This window comes from Cibotium barometz, chromosome 60 (assembly GCF_041138505.1).
Source record: "Cibotium barometz isolate CiBa-2024 chromosome 60, ASM4113850v1, whole genome shotgun sequence".
NCBI classification, from domain to species: domain Eukaryota; kingdom Viridiplantae; phylum Streptophyta; class Polypodiopsida; order Cyatheales; family Cibotiaceae; genus Cibotium; species Cibotium barometz.
Window position 1 is genome coordinate 12025901 of NC_141105.1, and position 27075 is coordinate 12052975.

A 27075-nucleotide genomic window follows, 5' to 3' on the forward strand; every position below is an offset into this window, starting at 1 on the left:
CATCCCAAAGATAAGTCCCATTTTTCATTTTCATTTTAATAATAAGACCGTTTCTATATGCATAGTCTAAAAGCTTGTCCTGTGCCTAAATGAGTGAGATCTCTATACTTTTGATATTACTTTACTAGGAAAGAGTCCTAAAACTTTAATAATGGATATTTTCAATGGTTCAAGCTTTGCAAATGTGTAAGGCGAGGTTGGGATCTTTTATAAGCATGGGTATAAGGATTGATTTAATCTTCCTTGTGCCATATTATTGGTACTAACTTTACGAGTTTGAAACAGTCTGCCTTTGAATTCATGTTGATGATTCGCATTAACTATACTTTGTTGTTGTTGGATGATGGGGAGGAGAACTAGATAAATGAGGAGGATGACCTTCACAAATATATGTTAAGTGTTTAAAAAAATGTATGCTAGAACTTTTGCATTATTGTATTTAGGTAGGATGGTGAAAGGAATTGCTTTTGGGTTGTTTTATTCTCTAAAGTAATGTGAATAAATCTAGATACGTTGTTGGAGAAATTAGAGATAGTGACAAAAAAATTGGGGCCAAATAGAATACAATTCCGCAAAGCAAAGGTATAAGGTCGGAATTAATTATTATAAATACAGGGGGGGGAAGGGTTAGCTGTTATTTGCGTTGTTCTGCTTACACACACACACGCGCGCACACACACACACACGGGGAGGAGGCTTTCCTTCCCGCCAACTTGCTCTTGACGCTCGCGGGGCCACGTCAGCTACCGCTCCGCTCCCCCTCCCCTCCTGTTACGCCCTGACGCCCGCTTCTGCAGGTTCAGGTCCATCTCCTCCTTCTTGGAGTACACAGACAGCCATGGCTCACCCCAAGCGCTCCGCAGCGACGCTCGGCTCCGATAAAGGTCTCTCTGTCCTTTCCTTTTCTGGATCTCATTGCGCGCCCCCTTCGCTCTCTGCTTTATCGGACAGCAGCGAGAGGCCCAGGGCCCATTCTATTTGGTTTGATCACTTTCAATCTGCATCTGAAGGCTTCTGATTCTGCGTTTCAATGTTTTTGCCCTTCTTCTGATGTTGTGTGCCTGCGTTTCAATGTTTCTGCATTTTTTTTTCAATTAAAAAAAAAGCCTCCTCGGTGTGTGTGTCTAGCCGGTGTTTTCAATCCTGTCATACAGCATGCGTTTATGCGTTTCTCTAAAAGTACTATCAAGCAGTGGGTCTTGGTTGTTCAAGACCACCTTATTTCATCTTCATGTGGAATTGATGGTTTTTGTATGTGTGTATGTCACACATGTATTCTGTCATGTGTTATACCTGTACATATGTATGCATGCATGAACTAATATGCATTTAGTTCATTGGCGTTGATGTTTTTTTTCTTAAATTGCTACAGTTTCCACAAGTAGGAGACTAACTTTGTTCCTTTTCCAGTGAAAGATCTCCTTCATGTAAGCAACTCAAAAGTAATAGACGGCATAGAGGAGCTAAGCAGTACAAGTTACAGTGATTTCTTGGACATCAATGGCTTGACTGACAGCAGCATCGGCAAGTGTTGGTTTCAATGCTCACCGAGGACAGTGTTGCATGTATGCTCTCTTAGTTGCCTGCCCTTTTGGTTTTGCAGATGACATTGGCGTAGACGAGCTTAAACCGCATCCTGAAGGGAGGAGGAAGGGCGACGAAGAGAAGGCAGGTGAGGAATTTATAGCTCTTTCCTCTGATGAGGATGATGCACTAGGTAATGCTCGAGATACGCAGGAGACAAATGGCTCCAACACGAAAATCCCTTATAGGAGGAAGATTGGCAAGCACGAGAGCCATCAAGACAGCAAGCTTGAGTGGCAATGTTGGGAGGATAATCTGGAAGGTTGGGGGCCTTGGGGCGATAATTCTCAAGATATTGATCTTGACGTTTCTTCCAACAAACAGCTGATGCAGACAGCAGAACCTCCACCTGAGCTGCTAATGGAATTGCTACCATTCCAGAAAGAATGGCTATGGTGGAGTTTAAGGCAGGAAGCAACAGAAATAAGAGGGGGGATCTTGGCGGATGAGATGGGAATGGGGAAAACCATTCAAGCCATATCCCTCATTCTAACAAGCCGAGCTCGAAATTGTGTGCCATTGCCCAATCCTTCACCTGAGACAAGCTGTCTTCCCTTGTTGTCTAACACACATCCTACCAGTCCAGCTGAGGAGCTACCTCAGTTAAAAGCCACATTGGTTGTGTGCCCGCTGGTTGCTGTGACTCAGTGGAGTAAGGAGGTTGCCCGTTTTACGAGAGAAGGGAGCGTTAAGGTTTTGGTTTACCATGGGGCGAAACGCTGCAAAAACATTGCAGAACTTGCTGAGTATGACATTGTCTTGACCACTTATGCCATTGTTGAACTGGAACACAGGAACAAGGTTTCGCCTGCTAAAGAGCATTGCAAGTGGTGTAGAAAGCTTTTCTATCCTGATCGATTGGCACTGCATCAACACTACTTTTGTGGCCCGGATGCTTGTAAAACTGTGAAACAAGCCAAACAAACGAAGAAGCCGCCAAGAATGCTTAAAAGCATGATAGACCACAGGAGGGGTGAGGATTCGGACTGTCAAGCAACTCCGTGTGGAAATTCCAAAGGAAAGTCAAAGAGGTCTTCAAAATCATCTGCTTGCACAGAGGGGGAGCTAAGGGAAGAAGAGTCCATTCCTGGCAAGTCTAATATGGTTCCATGTGGGAGAGGCCGGAAAAGAAAAATCCAAGAAGTAGAGCTAGAAGGAGCTCCCAAGGAAGCTATGGAGTCTTTAGATGAGTTTAGGGGTGCCGGCACATCTAATCAGTGGCCAAAAGGCGTTTCTATATTACATGCTGTAAAGTGGAACCGTATCATTCTTGACGAGGTGAGCCAAGGTTCTTGTTGCCGGCATGTCTCATCGGGTTTTCTGGCATACAATGTTTTGGAAGGATGATTTCTTCTTGTTTTTGTCATGTCAGGCTCATTGCATTAAGGACAGGAAATGTAGCACAGCCAAGGCAATGTTTGCACTGCGCTCAAACTTCAAATGGGCTCTTAGCGGCACTCCCCTTCAAAACCGAGTCGGAGAGTTGTACTCTCTCGTACGTATTGCTGACTCCTCATTTTTAATTATCTAGCCAGGTTTTGGTAAATGTTTCGGCTATGTATGGGTTCAGGTCTGGGGTACTGTGTCTGTATTGCTCAAATTTTGGGTCACCTCTTGTTTGTTGTTTGCTCATTTTGGCTCACCTCTTGTTTGGATTTTGTAGGTGCGTTTCTTGGAGATTAAACCATATTCATACTATTATTGCAAAAGCTGTGATTGCAATTCCCTGGATTATAGGTAATCTGAAGAATTACTTTAGTGATGGCCTGTGCCCTAACAGGTTCAAGGTATTTTGATGCACTCATCTTTTGTTGGGGGCAATTCTTCCTTTTCGCGAGGGTGGAAATTTAAGCAATGCCTTTCTACATGTCACCCTAATGGGCTTGAGATTACCTTCATTGTGCAGCTTTGGAACTCAAATGCGGAAATGCAATCATTGTGAACATTCCCCACTTTCTCATTTTTGTTGGTGGAATAAGGTAAGACATATTTCCAAAGCTGAGCTCACCTGTATCATTATGACCACTAAGGCAACATCTATCATTGTCACCAGCATGTAGAGGATCCACTGCGATAAACAGTTTTGTGCACTTTGATTATATTCTTACCTAGTGCAAATTGGTGCCAGTTTGTTGCAAATCCAATAAAGAAGTGGGGCTACATGAACGAGGGGCGCAAAGCAATGGTGCTTTTGAAGTACAAGTTGCTTGACAGTATCCTTTTAAGGAGGACTAAATTAGAGCGTGCAGCAGATTTAGAGCTTCCTCCCAGCACTGTAAGTTTGTCTGCCCTGACAGAGAAACCTTGAGGTGCCTATCAGTAACTTGTTGAGCCAATTCTCAATTGATCATGGTTTCAGAAGCTTCTTCACCTTGGCAGCTTTGATGCAAGGGAAGAAGAATTTTAGTAGCTTGTTGAGACAGCTCTGAATTGATTATGGTTTCAGAAACTTCTTCGCCGTGACAGATTTGATGCAAGGGAAGAAGAATTTTATGAGGCGTTATACACACGAAGCCAATCTCAATTCAACACGTATGTGTAGCCTTTTTATGCTTAGTGCTTGCGGGCTGTATGTTTGTATGGTTCTCTGTGGTATGTTGCCCTGTAATGACTTATATGAGAATTTGGTTATTGATTGAGTTCATCCTACAGGTATGTTAATACAGGCACTCTTTTGAACAATTATGCCCACATTTTTGATCTTCTCACAAGGCTACGCCAGGTTTGGCCCGTCATAAGCTGAGCCCTAAAATATTAATTCTTATGGCACGAGGTAGAGGTATGTAACCCTGAGTATTCAATTGATTATCTGCAGGCAGTGGACCATCCCTATCTGGTTGTCTACTCCAAAACAGGGTCGTCAGATTCTACTCAGTGTGCTGGACAAGTTGAAGCAGCACCTGCGGATGAATTATGCAGTATTTGCAGTGATCCTTTAGAGGATCCTTTTGTGAGTATCCAGTGGGGAGAGTGGAGGACTTTTTCTTCAATTTCCTTGTTTCTACAATACTAAGTCCTTTGTCATCTGTGAGCAGACCACTTCTTGCAAGCATACATTCTGCAAAGCTTGTATTCTGGAGTTTGTTTCTGCTTCTGCTCAACCTCCCTCTTGCCCCATGTGCCAAAGTCCTCTCGCAGTTGATTTTACGGGATCAAAAGCATCAAACAGCAGTCAATCCGATAAAGAGAACAAATCAAAAGGATACAAGCTTACTAGCTTTTTAAATCGGATAAACTTGGAGCAGTTCCAAACCAGTACCAAAATTGAAGCGCTGGTAACTATTCTTTTTTTTTTTTGGCTTGTCCCAGCATGAATTGTCTGCTTTATGACTAGAATTTTACCAAATTAATACAGTGATATTTTCTTGTGTAATTAATCCCATTAGTGAAAGAAATGACACAATTGGGAAATCATCTACGTGGAAGATTGTTGTTTTCATGTTTATGAATACAATTTGATCATGACAACCTTCTTGTATACCTCTGCTAGAATTTTTTATTGTCTGTATCCTAATTTTTTAACTTCTACATTATTTGAATCTCTTTATGTGTCTGTCCATTTGAGGGGGGTTAAGGTTGTGTTTATAGTCAACCGTAAATTGGCTAATCATGGGTTAGTGGGCTCAAAAGACCAGTATAGAATTTTTTATTGTCTGTATCCTAATTTTTTAACTTCTACATTATTTGAATCTCTTTATGTGTCTGTCCATTTGAGGGGGGTTAAGGTTGTGTTTATAGTCAACCGTAAATTGGCTAATCATGGGTTAGTGGGCTCAAAAGACCAGTAGCAGGCTGATTATAGTGGCTAAGGCTCATAAAGTTAATGATCCCATATGCAATAGGAAGGCAATGCTAATTTATGACTGGGTAATCATCAGGTGCAGCTTGAAAGCTAGTGGTGGCTGGAGGGACTTCAACCTGGCTTTTAATACCAGCTTATGCATCTGGTTAATGTGCTCATTACTATGCACATCATACTCATCCTAATAACTATTAGGTGTTTAGTGTTCTCTTAGTGGCTACAACTGATAGCCCAGACATGGGGTAGAAGAGGTTGCTCAACTAGCAGAAGTAGGTGAATATGCCTCTTTAGGAGTGACGCTTCTTCTCCTCCTCCACCTGAGGGTGGAAGTACCATTGATTCAAGCACCCACTAGGCACCAAGAACTGATCCTTATACCCATACAAGCAATTAGTTGAAAATTTAGAACGTGCAATATTTTGGCTAATTGTTGGTTAGGGGCTCCAAAAGATTAGTAAGCAGGCTATAGCTATATATAACTTATACTTGACTATACAATTGGGATGAGCCTTTAGAGTGGATTATTGTATTGTCATGCCATAAGTAATAGCCGTTCATAACTTGTAAGTGACTATATAAGTGGGATGAGCCTATAGAGTGGACTAATTTATTGTCATGTGTGACAACACAATAATCCTCTCTATAGGCTCATCCCACTTATATACAAATTTAGCCTTCACAGGTCAATCTGGTTATTGGTCTCTGTCCTTGGGAGTTGGGAAACTTACTTATTCTGTAGCATGACAAATTCTGAAATGCAGAGGGAAGAAATTACAGATATGCTAGAGGATGATTGTGCTGCAAAGGCGCTTGTATTCAGCCAATTTACGTCCTTCCTGGACTTAATTGGTTTTCGATTGGAAAAGGTTAGTGTGCTTTCTGTCTTTTTTCTGCCTTTGTGTGTAAGAGAACTGGTTCTCATACTTGTTTACATGCAGTTTGGCATCAAGTGTGTGAAACTGGATGGGAGCATGTCCATCTCGGCAAGGGATCAAATGATAGAGAGATTTACGAATGATCCTGATTGCAAGGTAGTTTTTGGTTAAATTGGATTCCCAATTTGCATCCTTATACTATCTCTGTTTTGATTTTGCTCTCAATGTCATGCAGGTCTTTCTCATGAGTCTCAAGGCTGGTGGTGTGGCTCTCAATCTGACTGTAGCTTCAAATGTAGGAATCTGGACATTGTCATTGCTAAGTTTTCATGATGCTGCACATGGACTCATCACTTCTGCTTTTGATTTTTTTGAAGACCACAAGAAACTCAGTTGTATATCTGTGCTTAGTTTGTGTTATCAATCCTCCTCTTGTGCATATATGTTGGCAGGTCTTTTTGATGGACCCATGGTGGAATCCAGCTGTTGAACAGCAAGCACAAGATCGAATTCATCGTCTCGGTCAGTTCAAACCTGTAAGGTAATTTTCCTCCTCACAATATGGTCTTCCAGGACTAGGTAGTACTTGGTTTAATTCCTGAGCAAAGCTGCATACTTTTTGGAAATAAAAGAGATGGATGGGATCTGCTTTTGGTTGTATGGTAGGGTTGTGAGATTTATCATTGAAAATACAATTGAAGAGCGAATCCTTAAGCTTCAGGAGAAGAAGCTATTGGTTTTTGAAGGGTATATAGTCTTCTGTTGCAGTTCATCTTCAATGAATGACTAATGACATCAACATAATCTTAAGCTGACTGTTGTAATACTTTGAATTCTTGTTAGGACGGTAGGGGGCTCTGCTGAAGCTCTTGGGAAATTGACAGAACATGACTTGCGCTTCTTGTTCACAAGCTAGCCCAGTTGACAGCTTACTGCTCCACATTTTGTAATAGCTGCAACAAGATGCAGCTCTTCCATAAGCTTTTCTGTACAGGCATGTTTTCATTCAAGGAGAGATCAGGGATAGTGCAACTGCAACGTATACATCAGAATATCTGCAGCAATTGTTTCTAGCAGAGTGTCCGATCTTGCTTTTCCCACTTTGGAGGGGTTTTCATTAAGAAGAGAGCAGGGATAAGTGCTACCCCAATGTAAGCTTTAGAATTTCTGCAGCAATTTTTTTAGCACAGTGCCTGATCTTGCTCTTCTGTTGAGAGACCCTAATTCCAACACAGATGGTGGAGCATTCTGTGAAATTCTGTTAATGTCCAAAAAGTGTACATAACATTAAGATAATTCATGAATTACAATTTTTAGTCGTGGATATTTTCTGGTAGTGGAAGATATGTTATGCAATGAAAGTTAGATGTGTTGAGATTATGGCTGTGAAGATGTGGGGTTTTGGAGTCATGTTAAGATGGACCAACATGGGTCATGTGATGTCTACCTTGTGCCAAATGCTTTTTTGTCCTGGTTGTTTTCTCATTTGATAAGTCGGTGCAATTTCACAGAAGCATAGTGCATGTAGTTTTGGCCTGGCAGCCAGGAGGCCTAGTTTTCAATGTTGTTTCCCAGAAGAAGTCAGCAGTGCTGCAACCAGTGATACTCAGCTCAAGAGAGAAATCCAAAAACAACACTGGGCTTGGAGATTAATCAGTCAAAAATCATTATAAAGGGAAAACACATGAATCTACAAAGTACTCTTGTAGAGCTTATGAGTAGGATTTTTCAAGGTTGAACATGTAAGCTAACTTACAAGCACAAAAGGAATATTCCATCGCTTAATAAGGAAAGAATGTAAATTCAACTCAACTTTTGTAAGATTATGTATCTATTAGAAGTGGACTCATGACCTAGTCTAGTAAAGCTTGATGAAAGGAGACCAAGTCCAAAAACAACAAAAGAAGAAGAGCAAGAAACAATAAGCAAAGAGCATGTAAAAACTCTTACAAGTTAAGTGAACAAGATGAGAAGGTTTTTGTTGGTTAATGAGTCAACTTTTTTATTCAAACTGTTGTGGCCTAGTTAGCCTTAATTGATCAAAGTGAATTGCTACTTAAATGCCTCTATAGTAGGTACTCCTTTGTGTACTAATGATTGTGATTGCACCAACTGATTGAGATCTATGATAAATCATAAAGTTTTTACTCATAAGGGGGAAGGGGAGAGGGGGATGAAGAAGGAGGGGAGTGCTATCATAACATGTCCTTTGAGTCTTTTGAGTCACCCTATCTTAGAGTAATAGGAAAAAAAGGGTGGAGATGAATCAAGCCAAGTGTCTTAATGCTAAAGATGTTAACCTTGAGCAAACCTACTACTTGGAAGTCGATCTTTGGGATTCATTCAACGGTGCTATCTAATTTCCAAAACTAATTGAGATTTATGATAAATTATGAAGTCTCTACTCACAAGGGGGGGTTCATCCACTCCCTTAGTTAACATGGTTTCACCCACCTGACCTATCATAAGGTTCTTTGCCATCTTACGTGTAGGAGAGGTGCTTTGCCATTTTACCCACACAAGAACGAACACTTAGCTATTGTAAGACAATGAGGCGGCTTTACAATGCGCTTAATGTCAAATGGGAAAAGTCTATGGACTTACTATATATAGGACTAGCCATTCTTCCTCTTTTAACCTTGTTCTTACACCATGATTTTCCAAGTTTATGTTTTCACAGCCATGATTCAAGAGGCATGATTGATGATGTGGTGCTGTGAAACCGTTAACCATGATCGGTGATGTGGCAATCACGTTCCATGAACAATGATTGGTGATGTAGCAATCATGTTCTGTGAACTGTGATTGGTGATGTGGTGTCCTTTTATTATTATTATTTTAATATATATTTTTAACGTGATTAGTGATGTCGCACCATGAATGGTGACGTAGCAATCATGGCCGTGGGATCGATGACGTGGTGCCATGATTTTTTTGAGTTTTTTGGTTGGTGATGTCAATTATGTTCCGTGAAGTGTGAATGGTGACATGGTAATCATAGCCGTGATCGATGATGTGGTATCGTGTATTTTTAAAACATATATATATATATATATATATATATATATATATATATATATATATATATATATATATATATATATATATTTAACGTGATTAGTGACATGGCACCGTGAATGATGATGTGGCAATCATGGTCGTGATCGATGACGTGGTGCCATGATAGTTTTTTAAGTTTTCTTATGTGATTGATGTGGCAATCATGTTCCATGAACTGTGAACGGTGGCGTGGCACACGTTCGTGATTGATGATGTGGCACTATGATTTTTTTTAAGTTTTTAGTTATTTTTTTGAGTTGCCATGTGGCATGCACGACTCTACTTGTGAGTAGTTTCCATTTTGGTTAAGGTGGTTTCTTGGTTTTCACAAGTGGAAAAGTTCAAAAAAGGTGGGGTGAGTAGGACAAACGTCAACACTCCCTCTTACACCTCATTGAATGCATATGACAACTTGCAACCTTTTCTTTGCTTATGTCCACTCTCCTCTTACACACCTCTTAACATGCATTGAATATATGACAACTAAGCTCCAATTAATACTAATGAGTTGTGTAAAAATTAGCTTAAGCACTAATCAAAGATTTAACACTTATGCTAATTTTTTTCTCCTTGTGGCTCAAATTTGGGCTCTACTTAATCCTTAATCATGAATTAATTCACGCAATGTTACATATCATTATATTACTCTAAAAATGCTAAACTATTTGCATAGTTTATTGTGTCATTAACTTAATAAGGATTAATTTATGGCCCCCCTTTTTTTTCTTAATGTAATGTAACACAAGAGAGCAAGAAATCACCAAATGATGAAGAAAATGATGTAATTGGGTGTTTTGATGCATTAAACACTCAAAAAACACTAATTTTGACATCCTATATGATCAAAATGGACACAAAAAAAACATAACTTTTTGGCTCTTGAGATTCATTAATCATCCCCTTAATGGAAAAAACTAGCCCATTAATAGTAATCAGAGAATTTCAAGATTTTTTTAATGGATTTTAATTTTTTTGATGATTAAGCTTCTAACAATAGTTGCTAACAATCTAATGCACTTAAAAATGACCAAAAACACAAAATTAAGCAAAAAAGCTCTATGTTTAAGCATGAAAGAAAGCAAAAACGTAATGCTAAACTCTTACTTCATACAATTTGTGTAAACCAAACCTATTTTCACCTAACTACAGGCATGCTCTACTAACACCATGATCACTCCAAACACCATGAAAACAAGAAATCAAGCAATACATTAGGCTAAAACACTCTCTTGTGAAAAAAAAAGAGAGTAAACAAAGAGCAAAAATCAGACAAAACTCACACATATCTCCATCAATTCTACCTCTTTTTAATGGAATCCCACTAATCAAGAGCACAAGCGATGGGTAAACCGTAGATTAGAGAAAAATGAACGGCAAAGCCAAGGGATTGCTCCTCAACAGAGCGACACTAAAAATATTAAGGCTAATAGATAGCAAAGAGATGTGTCATAAGGATCTTTCCGATGAGGTGTGACAACACACAAGGATTACCATTCGCCTTCTCCCACGAGTGTTGTCACACCGTCATGTGCACTACGAGCACTACTCCCTCCTCTCACATTAAATCACTTACACACACTCACTAGCATGCATTAGAGAGAAGATTAGAGAGAGGCTTAGTAAGAGGGAATGCTCAATTGCACAATAGGAGAGTGTCCTTGCATTATGAAAGAAATTACCTTTTATACATGGCCATAAGTGTTCACACACTTAACTGCGATGGTCACTGCGATGGTCGAGCAGGTGCCCAAAGCTTCTATTTAGCATGTTGATTGTACATTGCTTCATCTCATAATACATTAATGCATTACAACACTACGGACCACATCCTAGCTCAGTACTTGATTCTCTTAGAGTGGGAAACACCATTAATTATCCATCAGACCTTGTCAGCGCTCATTCAAGTTTGAGATTTAGACACCGTTCCTTCATGTCTTGTTTATACATGAGTTTGGCGTGTCCATCTTTGACATTTGATTGCATGTGGCAAACCTTGTTAACCCTAAAATGGTGTTAACACTTGGAAAATGATATGAATAAAAGGCGTATACAAAATAAAATATCCTTGAAATATCATTGATAAAATAATAGGCATCCCCACTTTTTCAGCAGCCCTTAGTCATAGTAGGAGCTATCCGTGAGGCTCAAGCATGGGTTATTAAGATTTAATATTTTGACTATTATGACATTTTTAGTATAATAAGTCTAAGTTATAATTTGAAATTATGGTTTTTCGTTAGAAGAAGATTTCAAGTACGTTGTGAGCTATGGTTATTTAGATATTCTTTTGGAAGAAGTTATAATTTGTAATTATGTTTATGACTAGAAAAGTCTACTTTTTGATAATTATTCATCTTTAGTTTATACTATTTTGTACTTCTTTAAATATTTAAAAAAGATTCACATATAAAAGCTTGTTAAAAAAAACCCCTAGAGATACAGAGGAAGCATCCCATAGATAAGTCATATTTTTCATTTTCATTTTTATAATAAGACTGTTTCTATATTCATAGTCTAAAAGCTTGTCTAAATGAGTGAGATTTCTAGACTTTTGATATTACTTTGCTAGGAAAAAGTCATAAAACTTTAAGAATGGATATTTTGAATGGTTCAAGCTTTGCAAATGTGTAAGGCAAGTTTGGGATCTTTTCATGGTTCAAGCTTTGCCTTATTTTCTTCATCTCTTTAGGCCTTTGAATTTTTCTATGTGAATGCAACTTAGTTTGACTAAGTAGCTAAACAAGATTGCTACCCTCATAGAATCCTTGTACTTGAAGCTTTTCCATCCACAACACTTGGTACTCCATTAATGTAAGAAAGAAAAACTTCTTTTTGGAAACCCTGAAACATCCTTCACATTACTCATACGACTAGATGAACCCTTGCCTAAAAGTGCGACCAGAGAATCTAAACTCATCTTGCCAAAGTTAAAACAGTTGAAAGCTCAACAACTTGAAGCTTCAAAACCTAAGATTCTAGAATTTGAACTATTCTAATGGATTCCTAGAATAGAAATTGGCCTTGAAACGAGCTTGGGGGTCTAAACCATCTAATCTCAAATCTATTCTTATAAACACAACAATCTCATGACATATGAGCTATGGTGTTGTCTAGGCGAGCTAAGCTTACATGCTCATGAATGGATTTTGTGGACTAACACTCAAGGCATGCCATGTCTAGGATCTTTTATGTGGAGTATAACCCCTTACAATGCAAGATTTGTGGGTTAGACTCTGTGCTACAAGCAGATTTTATCCTAGGAAGGGATTGGGCTACCATTGTGAACGCTATACCAAACTTCATCAGCCAACCGTGTGCCATGAAGGTTTCTAACAAAGAAATGGTGGTGCCATTCTATGACAAGGATGAAATAACACTCAATGCTCTTTATGACCTTGTCCAAAAGTGATAACTAGCTTCTACATCAGGAGCTACTCCTGCTCAAGACCCACCCTCTCCATCGAAGATCCTTTGTGATGGACTTTAAAATAGCCATATCCCCAAAAATGGACACGACCCCAAATCTACATATTCAAAGCCCTCAAACCGCAAATCTCCAAGGACCTTTCCATTTATCCAAAATTTTGAGTAAGAGCCATATCTTATGAAGCAAGAGCCGCCCAAAATACAGTCGCTATGTCTGAAGAACCTCTTCTACAAATGTCACCAACAAGGACGCAGCACAATCTCAACCACAAAACCTCATCTACAATAGCCCCACTTCTAGAAACAATTCCCAATTACCAAGGGTGACATCAATGGTCAAACCCATGTCTAACAAAGAACCCAAGGATGAAAATTCTACTACAAGGAAAAATCCTCAATCGACATCAAAGGAAAAGCCTCACACCAAGGGAACCTCATCAAAAACCCTTGTATAGCCACCTACACGACCCTTGACCATAATAACCAAGCTTATCACTGTAGGCAACCAACAAAAGAAAAGGTATCATGGTGACCTCATCAATGACAACCCCTCTTGCTAAAGTCCCTAAGTCTAGTAACGAAAGAGATCCAACTCCCAATCGGATCTAGTAAAATCCAAGCCATAGCCTCAACATCTCGGTAGCTCCTCCTTCATTGAAGACCCCAGCCTCGTCATCAATGCTACCACAACCCAACACTAAAGCCTCATCAACTCATTTCAAAACAGGTACAAAGGTTTCAATTCTAGCAAGGAAAGCTCATTCTTTGCTACCATTGATGGGAAGACCATCAAGATATTCCAAGCATCAACCAATCACCACCAAAGACAATCTCTTTGAGTTCCTTAGGGTTAACTTAAAATTCACATTCGATGCACCAATCAACTAGTCTCACCATGCTCTCCCATGTTTCACTCTCAAAATTAATTGGAGTCAATCTTTCTTCATTTAGTTGGAAGCGTGCCTATGCTTCTAATCCCTTGTTTTCCCATGTGGTGACATATGAAAAAGTTTTGTTTTGGGTTTTTGTTTGTGTCTCTCCATGAAGCACTTGCATCCTAGTCTTTGTTTGCTAGCAAAAAAGGAACATGTTTTTTGCTATCAACTTCAGTAGTTTCACATGCAAGCTTTGATGTTTCTTATGCAATATATGTTTTTGAATTCTGAGTTGACTTAAGTCCCTTTGGTGAGATTGTTTTGATTGTGCTTGGTATTGCTGTGTTTAGTTTTGGATAGTCTTTGAACAAGTGGTGTAATGCACATTGCTCACCTAAGGGTTTCACAGTGTCGACAACTAGAGATGAGGTGTTCCAGCGAGGGCAATCTACTATCTTGTGTGGTCCACGATAGTAAAAGCACTGGAGTGACAATCTTGTCACATCCTTGACAATTTCTACCCCTTGTTTGGTCTCATTCTGGGCCAAGGGCACCAGACTTTCTAATGTGAGTTCTTGGATTTATAGGGTTTGAGGGTTTTATGTGCATTGATTCGTTTGTGCCATATTTCACTGAGTTAAATGTGCAACACTGTTCCACTAAAGTTGTTGTACAACTTGTGTTTGTGTGATTGATTTGGTTCAGTTACACAAACCTTAGGACATAGTGCGATTTCATGGTCTTGTTTGCAATGATTGTAATACAAAAGCATTGGCTTTATACCTTTAGTTGGAAAAGGTTTCAGATTTTGTTCATGTGTAGCTCCTTTTTCATCCTAGATTTCTTTCCCCATCAAAGTAGTGTAAAGTTGTTGAGTGGTGAGCTCCGAAATCAGTTTGTTTACAACCCTTTGTTTGGTTGAGGGATTCTCCACATCTAGGTCCTCATCTAGTATGTTGTCATCCAATCGAATATCTAATCGGATAGCCTCTTTGTAACATTGGTCAAAGGTCTCAGGATTTGATACAAGGACCAAATTGTGCAAGCCATTTTTCTTTAGCCCCATCATAAAACATCATTTCAATTGAGTGTTATTCAAAATTTTCCATGGTTCATACCGTGAATCTAGAGTTTTTATCCAGAGGGATAAAAACTCATAAGGTTTCATCAGTTTTTCGTTCGATTAAGTACAGTTCACGTGATGTACACCACCAATGACCTTGCCTCAAGAACCCATAGATCAAAGCTACCTTCAAAGTTCTGAAATTGACTTTGATCTTAGGTCGCAGTGTGGTAAAACATCAACTAGCTTTTCCCATTTAAAAGCATAATGTGAAAGCTCGAATCTTAGATGGGCAGTTAAAAGCTCCAAATGGATCATAACATTTGCAAAACACTTGCATGATTTCATATGGGTCCGTGGAACCATCAAATTTATATATATATTTGGATATTTCCCAAGCTTTGTGTAGCTCCTTCTTAGACTAGGACATCTTTCAACCCATGAGCAATCCCCCTTCCTAAATTGTTCATCATGGAAAGAGTGTTCAATAAAAGGATTAAGGGATTTGAGAAGTGATTGGGTTGAAATTAGTGTTATGCAAGGGACTTGAGATTGGTGGCATACATGATTGCTGACGTTGGTAATCACGTTTCGTAAACTATGAATGGTGATGTGGCATTCTCACGGCCGTGATTGATGACATGCCACCATTGTTTTTTATCTTTTGTTTTTTTTTTCGGGTTGCCATGTGGCACACACGACCCTACTCATGAGTGGTTTCCATTTTGGTTAAGGTGGTGTCCTAGTTTTCATAAGTGGGAAAGTTCAAAAAAGTGGTTTTCCTAAAAAGGTGAGTGGGACAAAAGTTAACACCCTCTTACACCTCATTTAATGCACACGACAACTTACAACCTTTTCTTGGCTTATGCTGACTCCTCTCTTACACATCTCTTATACGCCTCTTACACATGCATTGAATACATGATAACTAAGCTCCAATTAACATTAACGAGCTGTATAAAAATTAGCTTAAGCACTAATCACTTATGCTATTTTTTTTCCTCCTTATGGCTCAATTGTTAGGCTCTAATTAATCCTTAATCATGAATTAATTCACACAATGTTGCATATCATTATGTTACTAATAAAAATGCTAAACTATTTGCATAGTTTATTATGTCATTAACTTAATAATCGAAGATTAATTTATGCCCTTTTTTTCTTAGTGTAATGAGACAAAAAAGAATAAGAATTCACCAAATGATTGAAAAACACTAATTTCGACACCCTATATGATCAAAATGGACACAAAAATACATATTTTTTTTAAAAAAAAATTGGCTCTTGAGATTCATAATCACCTCCTTAATAGAAAAAACTAGTTCATTAAGAGTAAATAGTGAATTTCAAGATTTTTTTCATGGTTTCTTGGATTTTTTTTAAATGATTAAGCCTCTTACAATAGTTGCTAACAATCAACATAACAAAAAACACAAGATTTAAGCTAAAAAAAACTCTATGTTTAAGGATGCAAGAAAGCAAAAATGCAATGCTAACTTTGACCTACGTGCATGCTCTACTAACACCATTAATCATTCCAAACACCATAAAAACAACAAATCAAGTAATACATTAGGCTAAAGCACTCTTTTGAAAAATGAATAAAGGGAGTTTAAAGAGAGCAAAAAGGACACAAAACTCACCCATATCTCCATCAATTCCTCCTCTTTTTAATGGAATCCCACTAATCAAGAGCACAGGCATTGGGTAGACCATAGATTAGAAAAAAAATGAACGGCAAAGCCAAGGGATTGCTCCCTGGTACTGGCGCCAAAAATGTTAAGACTAAAAGATAGCAAAGAGAGAACCACTCACCTCTCCTCACCTTAACGTGTCGTGGGGATCTTTCCGATGGCTGAGCTCATAACCCTTGAGGTCTCCAAGCTCAACACTGCCATTGGTAGCTTACCATTCGCCTATTCCTGCAAGTATTGTCACATCATCGCATTACACTATGGGCACTACTCCCTCCTTTCACATTAAATCACTCACACACACTCACTAGCATGCATCAGAGAGAAGATTAGAGAGAGGCTTAGCAAGAGGGAAAGTTTAATTACACAATGGAAGAGTGTTCACACACACTTAAACTACGACGATCGGGCAAGCGCCCAAAGCTTCTATTTGGCCTATTGCTTGATCTCATAATACATTGATGCATTACAACACTAGGGAGCACATCCTAGCTTACTACCACATGATCTTGGAGTGGGAAACACCATTGATTATTTGTCGGACCTTTACGAGTGCCCGTCCAAGTTTGAGATTTGGACACCATTGCTTCATGGCTTGTTTGTACATGAGTTTGGCATGTCCATCCTTGACATTTGATGTAGATTACTCATGCTTTGGTATATAATTAAGTGTGTCCAAATCCTAAAATGGGGCTAACACTTAAGATGGGGTTAAATTGTTAACCCTAAAATAGGGTTAACGCTCGGAAGATGATATAAATAAAAGATGCATTTAAAATAAAATATCCCTGTAATTTGACTATTATGACATTTTTAGTACAAGAAGTCTAAGTTGTAATTTGAAACTATGGTTTTGCATTAGAAGAAGATTTTAAGTATGTTCTTTGTTGTGGTTATTTATATATTCTCTTGGAAGAAGTTATGATTTGTAATTATGTTTATGACTAAAAGAGTAGGCTTTTTGATAATTATTCATCTTTAGTTTATATTATTTTGTACTTGTTTAAATATTAAAAAAAGGTTCACATATGAAAGCTTGTTATATAAAACCCCCTAGAGATGTAGAGGAAGCATCCCATAGATAGTCCCATTTTTCATTTTCATTTTTATAATAAGACCATTTCTATATTCATAGTCTAAAAGCTTGTCATGTGCCTAAATGAGAGAGATCTCTATACTTTTAATATTACTTTACTAGGAAAGAGTCCTAAAATATTGAATTATTAACAACACTCTACCTTTAGTTTGTGAATTGAATTCATGTTAATGATTCACGCTAACTATACTTTGTTGTTGTTGTGTGCATGTAGATGATGCTCAGGAGAACCAAACTAAAGGATGGAAAAACTAAAGACATTTATGCTGTCATGAGGAAGGGAGATGCTAATGTTATGTACTGTAATAAAATATGGAATGTAAAGTGGAGTACGGCAAGTTGGAAAAAGAGATGGCATGTGCTATGGAACTCTCAGATGCCTAGAAAATTTCAGGTTTTTTTGTGTGGAAGATTTGTATGTGGGCACTTCCTATGGGGTATAAGATGCAGAAAAGAAACATGGCTAGTGGTGTATGCCCTAGATGCAGGTCTTCTCTAGAGAGTGGTAAGCATCTGTTTTGGGACTGCCCTTCCCTAAGAAGCACTTGGGGCAAAATGACGAGGTAGATATAGAAGGGATTAAATTTGTAAATTTTTTGGGAGGATTGGGTTCTTGGGAAATGGGCAATTAATGATGAATGTAGTGGACTGGTTTTTAACATTATTAGAGCTTGCATCTTATGGGAAATTTGGACCAGCAAAAATGACATAATGTTTTTGAAGACTACTTGTATAGGACTGCAGGATTCTGAGCTGATGTATAAATGCATTTGCATGTGTTGGTCTTTCTGTAATGCAAATAAAATCTGGTCTCTGCAGTTGGATGTGTTGATTCAGAACTTATAAAGGAATATCTCATAATGATGCCCCCTTTATATTGGTTGAGCTTCTTGCATACTTGGGGTTACTCCCTAATGTGGACTTGCTGGTTGTTGCAGGTTAGATGCTGGATTGAGAAGAAAAGGACCCCTAGATTTGGGCCCAAAACACAAAGATGGTACCGTAAGGAAAAGCAAGTGGATCACACATTCGTGGCTTTTATTGAGAACCCGGTTGGCACAAGACCTACTAGGTGTGGTCAAAACACGGAGGGCTGCTGGAGAAATAATCTCCCCGGGGCTGCCCTACTGAGGCTATGATGGAGGCTTGTTTACTGCTACGATATCAGATTTCTTGGGATCAATCCAGTTTTTTATGTGAAGATGATAGATGGGATTTCCTTTGTAAAATTCTGAAGGAGATAAAAAAGGAGTAGAGTAGTGTGGATGTGGGGTATTAGAGGTTGTGAGAAAGTCGGGTGTGGGTATGATATATGTTGTTGGTCCGACTTTCAATAGTTAATATATCTACTTTATTGTTGCCAAAACAATTAAAAATCTCAATAAGTTGTTGCAGAAATTAGTGACAAAATTGTGTCCAAATATAATATAATCTAGGGGTGATAAAAGATACTTAAAGGTGTAAGGTAGTAAGGTTGGAATTAATTATTAGAAATACATGGGGCGTAAGGGTTAGCTTTGGGTGTTTGTTCTGCTTACACACGGAGGCGGGGGCCGCCTCCCCCTCCCCCTCCCCCTCCTGTTACGCCCTGTTAGCTTTGGGTGTTTGTTCTGCTTACACACGGAGGCGGGGGCCCCCGCCCCCGCCCCCGCCCCCTCCCCCTCCTGTTACGCCCTGGCGTCCGCTTCTGCAGGTTCAGGTTCAGTTTTTGCAGAAGCTCCCTCCATCGTCTCCTTCTTGGAGTATACAGACAGCCATGGCTCACCCCAAGCGCTCCGCGGCGACGCTCGGCCCTGATAAAGGTCTCTCTCTACTTTTCTGCCCCCAATCTCTGCTTTATCAGACAGCAGCGAGAGGCCCAGGGCTCATTCTATCTGGCTTGATCACTTTCAGTCTGCATCTGAAGGATATGCGCTACCCCTAGTTTGCCTTACTTCTGATTCTGCGTCTCAATATTTTTGCCCTTCTTCTGATGCTACGTGTCTGCGTTTCAATGTTTCTGCATTTTTTGTTTCCATTAAAAAAAAAGCCTCTTCGGTGTGGTGTTTTCAATCCTGTCATACAGCATGCGTTTATGCGTTTCTCTAAAAGAGTTGCCACTTGGCACTGTCAAGCAGTGGGTCTTGGTTGTTCAACACCAACTTAATTCATCTTCATGTGGAATTGATGGTTTTACTCAAATACATGTATGTGTGTATGTCACACATGTATTCTGTCATGTGGCATACCTGTACATATGTATGCATGAATTAATATGTATTTCTTTCATTGGCGTTGATGGTTTTTTTTCCTTAAATTGCTACAGTTTCCACAAGCAGGAGACTAACTTTGTTCCTTTTCCAGTGAAAGATCTCCTTCATACAAGCAACTCAAAAGTAATAGACGGCATAGAGGAGCTAAGCAGTAAAGTTACAGTGATTTCTTAGACATCAATGGCTTGAATGAAAGCAGCATCGGCAGGTGTTGGTTTCAATGCTCACTGAGGACAGTGTTGCATGTATGCTCTCTTAGTTGCCTGCCCTTTTGGTTTTGCAGCGTAGACGAGCTTAAGCCTCATCCTGAAGGGAGGAGGCAGAGCAACAAAGAGAAGGAATTTATAGCTCTTTCCTCTGATGAGGATGATGCACTAGGTAATGCTCGAGATATGCAGGAGACGAATGGCCCCAACACTACAATTCCTTACAGGAGGAAGATTGGCAAGCATTGTGTCAGTTCAAAGGGGAAGAAAGGCAAGCACGAGAGCCAGCAAGACAGAAAGCTTGAGTGGCAATGTTGGGAGGATAATCTGGAAGGTTTGGGGCCTTGGGGCGATGATTCTCGAGGTATTGATCTCGATGATGTTTCTTCCAACAAACAGCCATGCAGACAGCAGAACCTCCACCTGAGCTGCTAATGCAATTGCTACCATTCGAGAATGAATTTCTATGGCGGAGTTCAAGGCAGGAAGCAATAGAAATAAGAGGGGGGATCTTGGCGGATGAGATGGGAATGGGGAAAACCATTCAAGCCATATCCCTCATACTAACAAAGCCAAGCTTGAAATTGTGTGCCATTGCCCAATCCTTCACTTGAGACTAGCTGTTTTCCCTTGTTGTCTAACACACATCATATCAGTCCAGCTGAGGAGCTACCTCAGTTAAAAGCCACATTGATGGCGTGCCCACTGGTTGCTGTGAGTCTGTGGAGGAACGAGGTTGCCTGTTTTACGAGAGAAGGGAGTGTTAAGGTTTTGGTTTACCATGGGGCGAAACGCTGCAAAAACATTGCAGAACTTGCTGAGTATGACATTGTCTTGACCACTTATGCTATTGTCGAACTGGAACACAGGAACAAGTTTTACCTGTTAAAGGGCATTGCAAGTGGAGTAGAAAGCTCTTCTATCCTGATCGCGGGGATTCGGACTATGAAGCAACTCTGTGTGGAAATTCCAAAGGAAAATCAAAGAGTTCTTCAAAATCATCTACTTGCACAGAGGGGGAGCTAAGGGAAGAAGAGTCCATTCCTGGCAAGTCTAATATGGTTCCATGTGGGAGAGGCTGCACCTCTTGTTTGTTGTTTGCTCAAATTTTGTGTAGGTGCGTTTCTTGGAGATTAAACCGTAGTCATACTATTATTGCAAAAGCCGTGATTGCAATTCTCTGGATTATAGGTAATCTAAAGAATTACTTTAGTGATGGCCTGTGCCCTAACAGGTTCAAGGTATTTTGATGCACTTGGGGGTAATTCTTCCATTTTGAGAGGATGGAAATTTTAAGCAATACCTTTCTACACTGTCACTGTAACGGGCTCAAGATTACCTTCATTGTGCAGCTTGGCCATCCACTACATTAATTGTGTTCCTCCCTTGAAAAAAAAGGTGAGTTCATAGCTCTTGCCTCCACCATTGTGCCTTTCTGTACCTGCTAGTTAATTGATTGGCTTTCACACGACTCTTCATTTTTCTCCAGTTGGAAGAAGTGATAGTAAACGGTGGGTCCGCTATTGACCGGTGAAATTGATTTGGCTTCATCAATCAAAAGTTTGATCAACCATTTTTCTTCAGTGGTTCTAGGGTTACTAGTCTTAGACCATACTAGCCTTGTTCTTCTCATCTAGATGTCCACTCTGTAGTTCACATTCCTTGTGGCTACACATACCAGATACCATGCTCCATGAGTTCTTATGCTTAGCTCTTCAGTAGTCCAAGACATGGCTCAAGACAAATTTATTCCACATCTTAGGTACCCAAACCATCCAATGTTCCCAAATTTGAAGGTGCCCCAACCATCTTAACTTAATCTTATAGGATGTTGCCCTAATTTTGAGCGGAAGAGTAGTACTGAATCACCCATCTCAAAAATGATAAATTTCATATTCTTGTCACACCACTTTTATCCTCCATTGCACCCCTTCATCATTCCATAGTCAAACCAAACCTTCTATCTACTAGTGCCAGAGATTTATGCAATGTCTTCTTTCTTAAGGCTTTTGGTGACACCCTTTCATCAATTACAATCCACATAATTTGCAATTCATCCATCAGGACTATGGCTATCGATAAATCATATTGTTTGAAAGTAGTACCACATGGAACCTGGAATCCGGAATCCTTCAAATTACATATACAATTGCCTTATGATGAGGGCACCTCCTGTTTCCTTGCCACAGAAATCCTGTTCAATGCCCGTTATAGCTATTCAAAATGCCCGAAGAGTAGGATTCAGCTTCTGAACCCAGTCTCCATTTTCAGAGAGAACACTGCTTCTCTGTTGGCTTGTGGAGAATATACAATGGACTTTTCGTGAATCATTTTGTTGGTCTCAGTTGAGTGCGTGATGACCCTAGTCAGAAAATGGGACCCTTGTTTATGTTTCAATCTCCAATTGGCCTCTCACAGCTACAAGGGCCTGCAGATACCTTCCTTGCCAGGTGCAACAAGAAATTTCCCAAAAATGAAACAGAAGGCTGAAATATTGGGAAGATGCATCATGAGAAACTGTTGGGGAGATGTATCATGAGAAAAGCAGGCAGAATTGCAAAATGCAAGGCAAGGAGGAAAAAGTAATCATAAAAAGAGCATGAGAAATTGGGAAAACAAAAATAATGAAAAGAGTAGCAAAATGAGGAGCAGCCATCATAAGAGGAGCTGAGTCTAAAAGAAATTGCCGCAGATATTCTAAAGCTTACATTGGGGTAGCACTTATCCCTGCTCTGTTCTTAATGGAAACCCCTCCAAAGTGGGAAAAGCAAAATTGAAAACTCTGCTTCAAACAATTGCTGCAGATATTCTAATGCATACGTTGGAGTTGGCACTATCCCTGATCTCTCCTTGAATGAAAACATGCCTGTACAGAAAGCTTATGGAAGAGCTGAATCTTGTTGCAGCTATTACAAATTGTGGAGCAGTAAGCTGTCAACTGGTGGCCAGCTTGTGAACAAGAAGCACAAGTCATGTTCTGTCAATTTCCCAGGAGCTTCAGCAGAGCCCCCTACCGTCCAAACAAGGATTCAAAGAATTACAATAGTCAGCTTCAGATATTGTTGATGTCATTAGTCATTCATTGAAGATGAACTGCAACAGATAAGAAGACTATATACCCTTCAAAAACCAATCACTTCTTCTGCTGAAGCTTAAGGATTCGCTCTTCAATTGTTTTTTCAATGATAAATCTCATGACCCTACCATACAACCAAAAGCAGATCCCATCCATCTCTTTTATTTCCAAAAAGTATGCAGCTTTGCTCAGGAATTAAACCAAGTGCTACCTAGTCCTGGAAGACCATATTGTGCGGAGGAAAATTACCTTATAGGTTTGAACTGACCGAGACGATGAATTCGATCTTGTGCTGGATTCCACCATGGGTCCATCAAAAAGACCTGCCAACATATATGCACAAGAGGAGGATTGATAACACAAACTAAGCACAGATATACAACTGAGTTTCTTGTGGTCTTCCAAAAAAATCAAAGCAGAAGTGATGAGTCCATGTGCAGCATCATGAAAACTTAGCAATGACAATGTCCAGATTCCTACATTTGAAGCTACAGTCAGATTGAGAGCCACACCACCAGCCTTGAGACTCATGAGAAAGACCTGCATGACATTGAGAGCAAAATCAAAACAGAGATAGTATAAGGATGCAAATTGGGAATCCAATTCAACCAAAAACTACCTTGCAATCAGGATCAAAAGCCTCAAGAGTGGATTATTGTTCTCTTAATGGTATCAAAAGCCAGGTTGAAGTCCCTCTAACCACCACTAGCTTTCAAGCTGCACCTGATGATTACCCAATCATAAATTAGCCTATTAGTCACTTGGAAGTAGTAAATCGCTATTGCTTATGGGATCATTAACTTTATGAGCCTTAGCCACTATCATCAGCCTGCTACTGGTTTTTTGGGCCAGCTAACCCATGATTAGCCAATTTAACCCTCAAGTTAGCCTCAGATACATAACACCTCTCCAGCTAATTTATGAAAAGCTTGACGGTTAACCCCCCTCAAATGGAAAGAGATTCAAATAATGTAGAAGTTAAAAAAGTAGGATACAGACAATAAAAAATTCTAGCAGAGGTACACAAGGTTGCCATGATCAAATTGTATTCATAAACATGAAAATGATTTCCCAATTGAGTCATATTTCTTTCACTAATGGGATTAATTACACAAGAAAATATTACTGCATTAATTTGGTAAAATTCTTGTCATAAAGCAGACAATTCATGCTGAGACAAGCAAAAAAAACATGCAAAAAGCGTGCTTCAATTTTGGTACTGGTTTGGAACTGCTCCAAGTTTATCCGATTTAAAAATGCTAGAAAGCTTGTATCCTTTTGATTTGTTCTGTTTATCGGGTTGACTTCTTTTTGATGCTTTTGATCCCGTAAAATCAACTGCAAGCAGAAACAAACTCCAGAATACAAGCATTGCAGAATGTATGCTTGCAAGAAGTGGTCTGCTCACAGATGACAAAGGACTTAGTATTGTAGAAACAAGGAAATTGAAGAAAAAGTCCTCCATTCTCCCCACTGGATACTCACAAAGGGAGCCTCTAAAGGATCACTGCAAATACTGCATAATTCATACACAGGAACTGCTTCGACTTGTCCAGCATAGTGAGTAGAATCCGATGACCCTGTTTTGGAGCAGACCACCAGATAGGGATGGTCCACCGCCTGCCCAGATAATCAATTGAATGCTCACGGTAACATACCTCTACTTGATTCTTCTTGTTCCTATGGCTCTCCTCTATTTCTTTAGAGGTATATGCCACATTGGATCTTGTGTTGGTTTTTGGTACCCATACTTCTGCATTTTCTTATAGTAGCGCTCTGCTGTTAGTAAGTCTTTTCTTACTCACCTCTTTTGAATGCCAATTGGTGTTGGGGCGTGCTTGGGTCCTCGTGTCATAAGAATTAATATTTTAGGGCTCAGCTTATGAGGAGCCAAACCCGGCGGCGGCGTAGCCTTGCGATTGAGAAGATAAAAAATGTGGGCATAATTGTTCAAAAGAGTGCCTGTATCAACATACCTGTAGGATGAACTCAATCAATAACCAAATTCTCCTATAAGTCATTACAGCCCGCAAGCACTAAGCATAAAAAGGCTACACATACGTGTTAAATTGAGATTGGCTTCACAATGATACAAATGAACTCAGCTTTAGAAACCTCGACAAGGGAAAGTAGAGTATTTTTGCATGGCTACCTCACTCCATATACTGCTTGTCACTGGGCAAGCATCAACCTAGATACTTGTCAAGCGATGCACTAGCCCATTTGGAGGTCGCACAAAGTGGAATTAAGGTGGAATGAACTAAGTTCATGGCCAAGTCCATGTGCAATCGTGTGATCATGCAACAGTGGAAAGGTGGACTGAATTAAGTTCATGGCCATGTCCATGCAATCGTGTGACCATGCATGGACAACATAAAAAACGCTCCCACTTGGCCTATCACGAAGGCCTAAGAACACAAAAAGATGTGGAAGAATGACAAGCAACTCCATGATTCTGTGTGCTACAAACAGAAAAAGAAGAAGACCAAGTTGCACAAAATCAACTTCTCCAACTAGAAGAGACCAACAATAAGAAATTGCATCAGAAGTGCAAAAGTAGAAGTTGAGAATTGAGGCAAGCACTTGATTATTGGAGTAACATGAAAAAGGATCAAAAGAGGTTAGGAAAGATCCATGACCTACATGCAGAGGAGTTGAATCTCTAAGAACTACAGTTGCAACTATTGGGTGCACATGTAAATATCCTGACGTCCACTAAAAGCAATTCACGTAAAAGGAGTATAATGACCTTCTCAGTTGATGCATGGAGCTATGGAGTGAGAACACGTCTCTTAAAGTACATGCATAGGTGTGCATGTATAAGTTTAAAGAGTAAAAAAATAGTGGTTGACTTTTGCATGCAAGCGAATTTTGAGAAACTGGACCGACCATGTTAGTATGAAGTCAAATATATTTAGGCATAAGACCAGAGAGCTTAGACATTAGACAGGTCCATCACAGTCTGTTGAAATTTGTGTAAGTTTTTTTAGCTCTCTTCATGCTCATTTTTTGTTGATCAAACCTTTGTATATATGCTTAGTTATGCATGTTTAATCAGTTGTTTGATCTGTTTATGAGTGTTTACAATAGATCTTTTCTTTTTCTCATGATATTTTTCTTCTTAATCAAGTGCTTACGATACTTGTTAATCACCTATGTTTTCTCACGATATTTTTCTTCTTAATCAAGTGCTTACGATACTTGTTAATCACCTATACAAGTGTGATGTATCAACTGTTAGATATATTGTATAGTATGTGGAGTTTCTCAACCTTTTCTTCTCATGCTAAACCAAGATCAATGAACTTTCATTATCAACCCTCTTCCTTATTCCTTCTCGGCAACATAGGAGCTTTGTGACCCCCGCCTGCTCTAGAGACAATTCAGGAGGAATCAAAATTCGAGTGAGGCGATGGCTACCCCTTATGGGCTAGTAGAACCCATCTCAGAAACAAGGGAAGAACCAAGGAAGACATTAACAAGATGATGACCAATCCCAAGTTCCCTGCTTACATGAAAACAATGCTATTGTTGCAAGGGCAAGATAGATTTTCCCAAGGGGGAGAATCATAGAATACTGAAATCCCATCCTTTCCCACACCCTCGGGGAGAGAGGAATATCATAGAGAGATCTATTCAGGAGGAAGGGGGAGGGGAAGAGGAGAGGGAATATACATTTCACTGAACTAGCATATTGGCTAGTTCTGGTCTTAACTATAGCTACCCCAATTGATTTGTTAAGAATGACAAATGAAATAAATAGGGGTTGGCCAAGGAGTTGGGGATTACTCAAGCTCATGCCCCAAGGAAAAATTCCAAGAAGCCATATCATATAGCCAAAATTAATGCAAATCTTCAATGGAGATGGGGATCCCATCCAACATTTGGAGATCTTTGAGTCTGTTTGTGAAACATGTCGACACATTGGTAAGCTTACCAAGATCCATTCTTTTTCTGTAACGTTAGGTGTGGAAGGTACATCAGTGATATATCGGATGCTCAAGCCAAAAGATAAAATCGATTTCACTCCGCTTGAGAATGTCTTTATGCTAAGATTTGTTAGGAG

The 27075-nt window shown here is 39.5% G+C and overlaps 3 protein-coding genes across 6 annotated transcripts; 2 read left to right on the forward strand and 1 right to left on the reverse strand.

Moving 5' to 3' along the window:
- Positions 1 to 639: 639 nt before the first annotated feature.
- LOC147604989 (DNA repair protein RAD16-like) lies at positions 640 to 7587 on the forward strand. 2 transcript variants are annotated; one of them, XR_015265270.1, is made up of 17 exons: positions 640 to 884; positions 1411 to 1524; positions 1604 to 2862; positions 2957 to 3079; positions 3248 to 3321; positions 3491 to 3563; positions 3713 to 3859; positions 4031 to 4116; positions 4237 to 4306; positions 4400 to 4534; positions 4620 to 4859; positions 6148 to 6252; positions 6325 to 6417; positions 6497 to 6556; positions 6714 to 6797; positions 6928 to 7008; positions 7105 to 7587. XR_015265270.1 is itself a non-coding variant. In XM_086794446.1 (17 exons), exons 1-17 carry the CDS (start codon positions 839 to 841, stop codon positions 7175 to 7177), a joined length of 2868 nt encoding a protein of 955 aa, XP_086650572.1. In that variant the 5' UTR covers positions 640 to 838; the 3' UTR covers positions 7178 to 7587. The 2 variants fall into 2 exon arrangements, 1 of the variants encoding a protein (XP_086650572.1); XM_086794446.1 differs by having other exon boundaries at positions 6714 to 6802.
- An 8949-nt stretch (positions 7588 to 16536) lies between these two features.
- On the forward strand, positions 16537 to 21342 carry LOC147604990 (uncharacterized). The gene is made up of 4 exons (XM_086793915.1): positions 16537 to 16613; positions 18967 to 19277; positions 19819 to 19878; positions 20011 to 21342. The coding sequence occupies exons 1-4, from the start codon at positions 16537 to 16539 to the stop codon at positions 20013 to 20015; spliced, it is 453 nt and encodes a 150-aa protein (XP_086650041.1). The 3' UTR covers positions 20016 to 21342.
- A 1042-nt stretch (positions 21343 to 22384) lies between these two features.
- LOC147604991 (DNA repair protein RAD16-like) lies at positions 22385 to 24151 on the reverse strand. 3 transcript variants are annotated; one of them, XM_086794257.1, is made up of 5 exons: positions 23710 to 24151; positions 23490 to 23549; positions 23259 to 23332; positions 23053 to 23133; positions 22385 to 22943 (listed from the first exon to the last, which is right to left on the reverse strand). In XM_086794257.1, exons 2-4 carry the CDS (start codon positions 23538 to 23540, stop codon positions 23067 to 23069), a joined length of 192 nt encoding a protein of 63 aa, XP_086650383.1. In that variant the 5' UTR covers positions 23541 to 23549; positions 23710 to 24151; the 3' UTR covers positions 22385 to 22943; positions 23053 to 23066. The 3 variants fall into 3 exon arrangements, with proteins under 3 accessions (XP_086650383.1, XP_086650382.1, XP_086650381.1); XM_086794256.1 differs by having other exon boundaries at positions 23629 to 24151; XM_086794255.1 differs by having other exon boundaries at positions 23490 to 24151.
- Between the last annotated feature and the right edge of the window lie 2924 nt (positions 24152 to 27075).